Here is a 10,615-nt window from a genome sequence, read left to right as displayed (position 1 = left end):
ACATGTGATTCAGATTGTCCAATCAAAATATAGAGATTTGGTGGTTCGATTTTACGTCACACATACAATCGTTCATAAACATAATCATATGTTTACAAAACTTTCTATTATATTAATATAGTTTTTTTTTGTTTGCATTTAGATCAATTCAATAAAATGTATATGGCTGTTATATATTGATTGATTAAACCCGCATTTCAGTAATTATGTTTTAGTGATAGATTTTTCAACAAAATGCCATCTTTAATATTATTTTTGCACTATTATAAGCTATTAGTGCAACACTAGATTCATAAATATGGTAAACTGCCGTTAGATGGCGTAAGCGACCAATCATAAATTTTATTTTATAGTATTTTTAACCGACTTCAAAAAAAGGAGGAGGTTACTCAATTCGACCGTATATATTTTTTGTTTTTTTTTTTTTTATGTATGTTCGGGGATAACTCCGCCGTTTATGAATATATTTTTGATAATTCTTTTTTTGTTGGAAAGGAGATATCCCTAGTTTGATACCATGATAAGGAAACCAGGATCTGATGATGGGATCCCAGAGAAATCGAGGGAAACTCTCAAAAATCCGCATAACTTTTTACTGGGTGTACCGATTTTAATGATTTTTAATTTAATCGAAAGCCGATGTTTATCATGTGGTCACATTTAAATTTCATCGAGATCTGATAACAACTTTTGGAGTAATCTTTGATAATGCGTACCTATTTACTTGACTATTTTTTCGTCTACCTGCGTTGTATTACTTGTCGATATAATTGAAGTCGGCTTTTCCTCGTTTTCCTGCAAACACAATTATAGAGATTGAACATTTCGCTATTTTACAATTCAATTTCTTAAACCACAAAATTACGTTTCACTAGCCCTTGTCAAAAATCTTGATCATGCGCCGTAAGCTCTTTCCAAATCTTTCTTTTAGAAATACCAAAATTAATTAGATAATAGAAAGAGCCAATGTCACATACGCCATATACTACGGGTATCGTGCGGATATGCTTGTTTTTTAAATATATATAAAATAATATATAAATTAAATAGTAATCGTTAATATATGAGTAATACTAATAAATATTATACATAAATAAATAATAAATGCTAGGTACCCCACATTATGCAATAGTATGCATTTTTTTAAACATTTTTAAAAATCGTACGTTAAAAAACAAAAGCTTTATTCTTTATGCTATTCTTTTTCTCTTGGGAAGTAGATATCCCAAGGGTCGTACCATGAAACCAGGATCTGGTGATAGGATCTCAGAGTATTCGAGAGTCGTTCGTCTACTTTGTACTTGTCGATGTACCTAACTGAAGTCAGTTTTTTCATTTGCTAGAAAACACAATTATTGTTATGTCCTTGATTCATATTATTTAAAGGTATCGTATCGTACGTCGTATCGCTATCACACCTGGTCAGTTTTTATTAATTTGTAATTTGTGAAAGTATCTACTTCGAAATGCACTTCTAATTAAAAGCCTGATTTTTAAAATTCTTAATCATAGTTTTACCCTAAAATATTATTATTAAATTCACTAAAAGCCGATATTTATATTATATTATCATTATATTATATACTGGAAGTCACTCCACCCGCTTAATATATAATAGATACATATAATATAATAAATACTTATATAAAAATATAATAAATACTTATATAAATATATAATAAATTTACATATATTTACATATATAATATTATATATATATATTATTATTATATTCACTAAAAGTATTCTACCGGACAACTATAGAATTCATTATCAGACCAAAATTACATTCCTATTAGAATTAGAATTACAATTCAAATAAGAAATAATTACGCAATTAGACTAGAAACATTTAAGAAATGAAATTTATTTGTTAACCAAAAAAGTGTTTTGGCTAAAGGAAAAAACCTTCTAAGCCTTTAAAATTATATTTTAACCGACTTCAAAAAAGGAGGAGGTTGCTCAAGTCGACGAACGTTTTTAGTGATGAATAATTGTGTTTGTTCGCAAACGAAAAAAAACCGACTTCAATTACATCGACGAGTAATACAACGTAGATCAACGAAAAAATACTCAAGTAACTGCGCGTTATCAAAGATTACTCAAAAAGTAGTTATGTAAAAAGTTATTGCGGATTTTCAAGAAGTTCCCTCGATTTCTCTGGGATCCCATTATCAGATCCTGGTTTCCTTATCATGATACCAAACTAGGGACATCTCCTTTCTAACAAAAAAAGAATTATCAAAATCGGTACATCCAGTAAAAAGTTATGCGGTATAATACAACGTAGGTCAACGAAAAAAAGCGTCAAGTAAAAACGCATTATTAGATATAGCTCGAAAAGTAGTTAGATCTCAAATAAATTTAAATGGGACCAATTGGCACACACCACCTTTCGATTAAAAGAAAATTTGTCGAAATCGCTCCACCCAGTCAAAAGTTCTGATGTAACATACATTAAAAAAAAATACAGTCGAATTGAGAACCTCCTCCTTTTTTGGAAGTCGGTTAAAAAATAAAGAAAGAATACTGATGATTGTTTTATTAGTTTTTTTAGAAAGAAAGTAACTACTTTTCATAAACAGTGGTCGTCCATTCTGCCATAATTGTGATAAATTTTCATAAGCAGATGGTAGTGAGTTCGATATTCACTCGGAACAATTCGCTCACTTGTGATATCGGTAATATCGATTCTGTCTCATCCTAAAACGAACATTATATTCGGTGACAAAATCTTCAAAAAAATACATATAACATAATAATTTATCAGTTTTGACATAATAAACCCGAAATATGCATAATATAGTTCTACTTTCCAGTTATATTTTTGATAATAGGCTAACGTGCATCACGCGCAAGAGGCTATTCTTAACCGACTTCCAAAAAAGAAGAAGGTTCTCAATTCGACTGTATTTTTTTTTTTAATGTATGTTACATCAGAACTTTTGACCGGGTAGACCGATTTCGACAAATTTTGTTTTAATCGAAAGGTGGTGTGTGTCAATTGGTCCCATTTAAATTTATTTGAGATCTAACAACTACTTTTTGAGTTATATCTAATAATGCGTTTTTACTTGACGCTTTTTTCGTCGACCTACGCTGTATTATACCGCATAACTTTCTACTGGGTGTACCGATTTTGATAATTCTTTTTTTGGTGGAAAGGAGATATACTTAGTTTAGTACCATGATAAGGAAACCAGGATCTGATAATGGGATCCCAGAGAAATCGAGGGAACTTCTTGAAAATCCACAATAACTTTTTACTGGGTGTACCGATTTTAATAACTTATAATTTAATCGAAAGCTGATGTTTGTCATGTGGTCACATATAAATTTTATCGAGATCTGATAACTACTTTTTGAGTAATCTTTGATAACGCGCAGTTACTTGAGAATTTTTTCGTCGATCTACGTGTTATTACTCGTCGATGTAATTGAAGTCGGTTTTTTTTCGTTTGCGAGTAAACACAATCTATAATATAATAATTGTGTTTGCTCGCAAACGAAAAAAAAAACCGACTTCAATTACATCGACAAGTAATACAACGTAGATCGACGAAAAAATAGTCAAGCAACTACGCGTTATCAAAGATTACTCAAAAAGTAGTTATCATATCTCGATAAAATTTATATGTGACTACATGATAAATATCAGCTTTCGATTAAATTAAAAATTATTAAAATCGGTACACCCAGTAAAAAGTTATTACGGATTTTCGAGAGTTTCCCTCGATTTCTCTGGGATCCCATCATCAGATCCTAGTTTCCTTATCACGGTACCAAACTAGGGATATCTCCTTTCCAACAAAAAAAGAATTATCAAAATCAGTACATCCAGTAGAAAGTTATGCGGTATAATACAACGTAGGTCGACGAAAAAAGCGTCAAGTAAAAACGCATTATTAGATATAACTCGAAAAGTAGTTGTTAGATTTCAAATAAATTTAAATGGGACCAATTGGCACACACCACCTTTCGATTAAAACAAAATTTGTCGAAATCGGTCTACCCGGTCAAAAGTTCTGATGTAACATACATAAAAAAAAAAAAAAAAAAAAATACAGTCGAATTGAGAACCTCCTCCTTTTTTGGAAGTCGGTTAAAAATGAGTCGCTGAATGTGTTGCTAAGCGCAAAACTCGAGAACGGTTGGACCGATTTCGCTAATTCTTTTTTTTTAAATATTCCTTGAAGTACGAGGATGGTTCTTACGGAGAGAAAAATTCTAAAAAAAAAAATTTAAATTTCCTGAAAAAGTCTAAAAACAACACTTTTCTATACTCCCATACAAAAGATTTGTGATAATACTTAAAAGTCACTGTTAGGCGATACGAAGTTCGCCGGGTCAGCTAGTTATATATAAGCTTCTTGATCAAGCGCAAAGAAGTGTATGAGCAAGTATATCGATCTACATAAATGCTATAAAATAGTCGTAGGCGTTTTCCGTGTTTTTTTTTTTGTATCCTCCAAAAAAGGAGGATTCTCAATTTCATTCCTACTTTGTATTATACCGCATAACTAACTACTACCACATAAATCACTGGATATTTGTTTTAATCGAAAGCTGATGCTTGTCCTGTTATTCCATTTAAATTTGATCGAGATCTGATTACTACTTTTTGAGTAATCTATACTAATATTATAAAGCTGAAGAGTTTCGTGAAGAGAGTGAAGAGTGAGAAGTCGCGGGCAGAAGCTAGTCTTTGATTAGGTGTATTTATTTTACTATTTTTTCGTCTACTTACGATACATTAGTTGTCGATAAAATTGAAGTCGGTTTTTTTTTTCATTTGCGAGGAAACCCAATTATTGTAGCACCGTTTTCATTATACATATATGTACACTAGCGACCCGCCCCGGCTTCGCACCGATAGTATATAATGCTCTTAGCGGCAGCGAGAGTCGTGGCATGGGGATGGCCAGATATTTTTTTGCGTGCATTACTTTTTCTTTAAATACCTATACTGTAAGGTAAGGTCATATTATCCACAAAATGTTTAAAGTAAAAAGACTGTTGTATAGGTACTCGTATGTACCTATGTGTCCATCTAATTACCTTTTCACCGCATCAAGTAAATGAATCATCGTGGAGTTGTAGGCCTTTAAAAAGGATATATATGTATATATTATTTTCTTATACTTATCTCAAGTAAATTATGTGGCGTTTTTGAAGAAAATTTTAAGCGCCTTGATTTACTCCGACAAAGTTAACAATTATCGTCATACTTCATCAAATTTACATAAAAATTTATACATCTAATTCTATTTTATGAATCAATTTGTATTGGTGTATGCTTCATGAAAATCCATACCAGTTTTTTTTTTATACCGATAGACAAACAGACAGACGCGAAGGGAAAGTTTATTTTATAGGCAACATATACTAATAAGATATACCTGCGATTTCGTTCACGGTTTCATATTACGTAGACTTTTACTCTTCTCCAAGGGTAGGGTACCACATTAAGCTTAGTAGTAAAAAGTAGCCAGCATTCTAGTTCGCAGATTTGAGTAAAATCCTATCTAGTTTTATTCAAATTCATACAGTTCATATAGTTCAGTATCATACAGTTGTTTCGGCATTATGCGGGGTCCTAGACATTCAAACAAAAATTGAAACACTGACGGTTTATGCGTCAGTAAGGGTTTTTGAATTACCAGAAAAAATTACCAGCAATTCCCGAATTTTTAGATTTTCTGATTTAAACTTTACTTCATAGATAATTTAATTTATTCTTTATAATAGGTAAGATTGTGTTAAACAAGAACAATAAATAATAGTAAGTTGAATATTAAACGTTTAATTTGTATTTATAACATTATATTATCTGTAAATATAGTAATTATTATAATATTTAAGAGCAAGATAAAACGAACTCGATTTAATTTATTCTACGTAGGTACTTACTAGTAGCCAGCTATAGATATAGTACGTACGACTCACGTTGAAAACTACATGATCTTAGTGCATAACATCATACTTAATAATATTTATAGGCACGAACATAGGTATTAATGATATAATCACATAACATCTTGTCTAACTAAATAAATTGTGAGGTATATTATAAGGCTTATCATCAATAATTCACATTTATAATAATTGTGTTCCTGACACAAAAAAGTATATTTTAAAACCACCAAACTATCAATTGAAAAATTATTAAATAAAACTATATTTAGAGTTCGTATATTATTAAAAAACACAAAGTAACTACTGGAATGTCAATAAACTTTTTGATTTTCACAAACAAGGCACAATTGTGACACTTCAGTAGTGCAATTTATTCACAAACCCGCTTTAACTTAACAAAATATAATATGCAAATACTATCAAGTATCTATGGCATTGTCAAACTAGACTAAAGTAACAAATCAGTCTTTAGAATTATAAAAATATTAGTAATAATGTATAATTGGCTTAAACAATACAATAAAATTGCGGCTCTTTTTTAAAATAATTGAAATATTAGTTGATGTGCGATACATTTTTTCACAGTAAATAAAATGGTTTTTCAAAAGGAATTACTGTTTCATCAGGATTTATTTGATTCAGATAATATAAAGAATATTTATATATCAGCTACAACAAAATTTACAATAGTAATTAGTAATAATAATATAACTATTACAATACTTAATACACTTATTGTTACGTAGGTATTACGAACTTACAAAGAGACGCGACAAATTTTTTTTTAGTTAATTTCATCAAACTTTTTTATGATTGAGCGTCCACACATAAATATTTTTATGAATTTTTTACCTATTTACTAAAAAAACGATAGTGCTTGTGCAAATCATTCAATATTCAGAAAAAGTGAATACAACTAGATATCAACAATGAACAATTATGGCAAATCGCAAACAATGACAATAATCTAATCTGTAAAATAAGGTAGATACTAAAATAAGGTACTAACTACTACCACATAATAGCGTTCGTATATTATTAAAAAACACACGTCGCTATATACATAGTTATATGAGCTTTATGCACCACGCAAGTCCTAAAAATTATAATTTCATCTGTTTTATAAGGACTCGTGCGATGCTGAAGACTAGAGTTAAACTGTAGCGAGCGTGAGGTAATGGCGGCGTTTCAGTCTATAAACATCACAGTCGCGGACAATAAATTGCACAATAACACGTCTTGACAGACCTACTTTAGGTGTAAGATGTGGCTTGCGAAGCCTTCCTACCATAGAGCCCTATGTGATAAAAGCTATTAGTTATACACATTATATACTGATTAAAGTTAACCTTATATAATAACAAAGACGTAAAAGTATGAAACATAAAAAAAACTACAGAAGAAAATAAACAAACATAAATCACAAAAAGACACCACCTAACCCTCAAACGGAAATTAAATTTCGTTATCAGGTATACATAGCGTTTAGAAATAAATAGAGAAGAGAGGTAGAAGATATGTGGCCGCGGGGCCCATTGCAATCGCCCGGCCGGTGCGCCCGGTCAGCGTGGCACGCGCGCGCGGCGTGTCCCTAGTAGTATAACCTACCAATAATTGCTTACTTCTAACTTTGTACGCCTATGTCAGTCTTTTCGAATATTCTGCATTATTTTATTAAATTGTTCAATCTCTGTCGCTGCCGCAGTCGAGAGCAAAATTACGAGGAGGAACTATTACTCCAGAAGGTGGGTCGGGATCACGTCGGCGTGCTACAGATAAATCCTCAACGCGATCATCATCATGAGCAACTGGGGATCGAGGTGATTGTGGCGCCGAACGTGGAGGAGTTCTTGGGGCTAACGCTGCATGTGCCGCTGCAGCTAATGCCATTGCATGCAGAGCTTCTCGCCCGCCGTCTCGAGTTGCTCCTTCTAACGCTTGTTGTAAGAATGATGGATCAATGAGCGGTGTTGTCGAGGTTCCATCTTCGTTTCCACTAGTTCCGCTCAGGCCATAAGGAAAAGCGGCCCCATTCGATTCTCTTTTAACTCCCCGACTCATTGGTCGGCTTGTGGTAATTCCTAATTTTTTCACCTTGTCATATAGTGTACGCGAGGGAACGCCATATTTTCGGGAGGCTTGTAATGCGCTCATTCCATTACGCACACATTCAATAGCAGACATAATATCGGAACGCGTGTATTGTTTGTATCGCTTCCATTCGGGTTTCTGTTGAGGCGGTACATAAGGCGCTAAACCAGCTCTTACATCTTGTTGAAAATTTCCTGGAGGTGGAGAAGGATGAAACGATCGCTGAGTGTCATCTTCAAACGACCTCTCAGTGTATGGTGAATGAGCATCTTCAGAACGATCTGAACGATTATAATGTGGAGAAGACGCTCTCGATGACAATCGACGAGGTCGATAATCAAAAGGTCGTTGTGGACTCACAGGTCGTTCAGATTCATGCGCTGATCCATTTGAGTGTAAGCGGCTTGACTCGTGATTTGCTGGGTGGCAAACTAGTGACATAGGCTGAGATGAATCTACTGGAGTAGCCTGAGCAAGGACATTCCTTAAGATTGGAGTATCACGCGTAGCTAGCATACTTGAGAGTTTTTTGCGTTTCAGTGGATTCATGTCGGCAGAGTCGTAGGCGGCTGAGAGGACTGGAGTAGCCGGCGGAGGTGGCCATCGACTATTTGGTACGGGTGGCGATACGCTAGAAGGCGCAGCAGGCACCACACGGGGCGGGGAGGCCGCAGGAGTGCGTTCGCTACTACCCGGCCTCCGACGGAGCTCTGTCATGTCAAATAGGCCCTTAACTTCAAGTTGCTCTGCAACTTTCATAATACGAGGTATATGTGCTTGTGTTACATTAACTTCTCCTGTATACATGTATTCAAGGAGTGCACGCATTTCAAAATCTTTAACTCCTGGAAACAAAATGCTACAGTGATCCATGGGCACGTCTGCCAGTATTGATTGAAAATACGGAGAATTTGCAGCAAGCACAACCCGGTGCGCTTTAAACGTGACCTGGTCATCAACAACCAATGTACAATCAACGTACGTTTCGACTTTAATTAAAGCCTCTAAGATTTCGACCAAATTGGTCTTATGGTGGTTCCATTTTAAACAAAAAGTCTGTTGACCTTCACTGCTCCCCATTTTTCTTAATTGTGATTCTGTAAACAAAACGTAAAACATTAATACCTAATCATTAACGTATAACGTAACGTAACATAATCAAAGGATAACTCGTTATTAACAATTTAACAAGATTTTTACTGTTCATATTTTTCTTAAATTGTATGTGCTTAAAAATAAACTAAGAAAGATATTCTTAAAATTATATAAATTTTATTCGTAAAATATTAAACATATAATAAGCTCATATATATTAACAACATCTACAAATTAATTACAATTTGAAAATATAATAACATTTAATTATTGCAAACCTTATAGCTAGTAATGTAAAAATAAATTAATCAGCACCTCTGCTGCAGAAAAAAAATGATAAAATAAAAATACCGCAAAATAAATTAAAATATCATGATGTCCATTATTTTCACAAGAACGTTTATAATATTTCGAATACGTACCTGGCAATACGCCCTGGTAGGTGGAACCGGGATACATGGTAGAACCCAAGGAACAGAAAAATAACAACAACGACCAACGAAATATCTATCAGAGTTCTATCTACGTTATTACGACTTGCGTTCACGTCTCGAGTAAAACGCACTGTGACTGACTGTCAAGTGCGAGTTACGGACGTATGTCGTGAAGGAGCGCGACTGCCCGACTGCATCGCCCTTCCCATTTACATATATCAGTTTATAGCCCTTCCTTACTGCTAAATTGGCTTTTACCTTGTATTCGGCAGGTATATCAAAAATAGGGGAACTTCAAAATACCTATCCCTCGTCTAAATAAAAAAAAAACAAGTTCAAGAAAGAATGCTTTATAAAACTTTTATTTTCACCTAATTTGAATAAAAGTATAAATTAAAACACCTTTACTTCGATTTGCTTTAATGAACTTTTTTTGACATTTATTTGTCATAAAAATATATATATCGACAACATAAAATAAAATTCATGTAATTTAAGAAAATTAACTTACCTTGTTAATAAGTAATTAAAGATCCACCTTCAGTAACTTTGAAATAATAATGTTTTCTGAAACGCTTTACAAAAGTTCTTATTGGCACTGAACGTGGTTCGTAGCACGATTGGGGGTGGTTTCGCGCGAGAGAGTCAGTTGATCGCCCTGTGAGGGCGGTGTGCTCTTTCGAGCGTCTGGCAGTGACTGTTGGTTGCAGGCAAACGCTCGCGGTCCTCTCTGCCGCTTACCCCGCGCCTCTGCGTGCGCTTTTTACGCACGCACCGCGTCGGAGTGCAGTGCAATTGCGTGCGGGCGGAGGCGCGGGGCGCGACGCGGCGACGAATTGCAGCTCGCTGAGGAGGGCACTCTACTGTGTGTGCGTGAGTGCGCACGAGCATTGTACGCCCGCGCTGCGCTCGTGTGCGCTATCCACTATAGATTAAAGCCGAAATCGGCTCATAAAAAGTTGTAGCCTCGCCCCGGCCCTTTTGTATGCTGATGTTGAACTTCGCGTCCTGCTATCGAAATCGTGTATTCTTTTAAGTTTGTCTTGCTAATTATCATTAAAATTAAATTACTATGCTTT

The 10,615-nt window shown here is 34.2% G+C and overlaps 1 protein-coding gene across 1 annotated transcript; it reads right to left on the bottom strand.

The window, feature by feature from the left end:
* Window positions 1–7,599: 7,599 nt before the first annotated feature.
* LOC123670382 lies at window positions 7,600–9,561 on the bottom strand. Its single transcript, XM_045603879.1, has 2 exons — window positions 9,525–9,561; window positions 7,600–9,104 (listed from the first exon to the last, which is right to left on the bottom strand). The coding sequence occupies exons 1-2, from the start codon at window positions 9,559–9,561 to the stop codon at window positions 7,600–7,602; spliced, it is 1,542 nt and encodes a 513-aa protein (XP_045459835.1).
* Between the last annotated feature and the right edge of the window lie 1,054 nt (window positions 9,562–10,615).

This window comes from Melitaea cinxia, chromosome 4 (genome assembly GCF_905220565.1).
Source record: "Melitaea cinxia chromosome 4, ilMelCinx1.1, whole genome shotgun sequence".
NCBI lineage: Eukaryota > Metazoa > Arthropoda > Insecta > Lepidoptera > Nymphalidae > Melitaea > Melitaea cinxia.
Note: the sequence above shows the minus strand (reverse complement) of the source record. Positions and strands in the feature narration are given on the sequence as shown.

Bases quoted from the DNA above. Each gene is read 5' to 3' on its own strand.
- LOC123670382 (XM_045603879.1), bottom strand. From the start codon at position 9,561: ATGTATCCCGGTTCCACCTACCAGGGCGTATTGCCAG. The intron at 9,105-9,524 runs GTACGTATTCGA...TTTTGTTTACAG, and splicing joins CTACCAGGGCGTATTGCCAG to AATCACAATTAAGAAAAATG.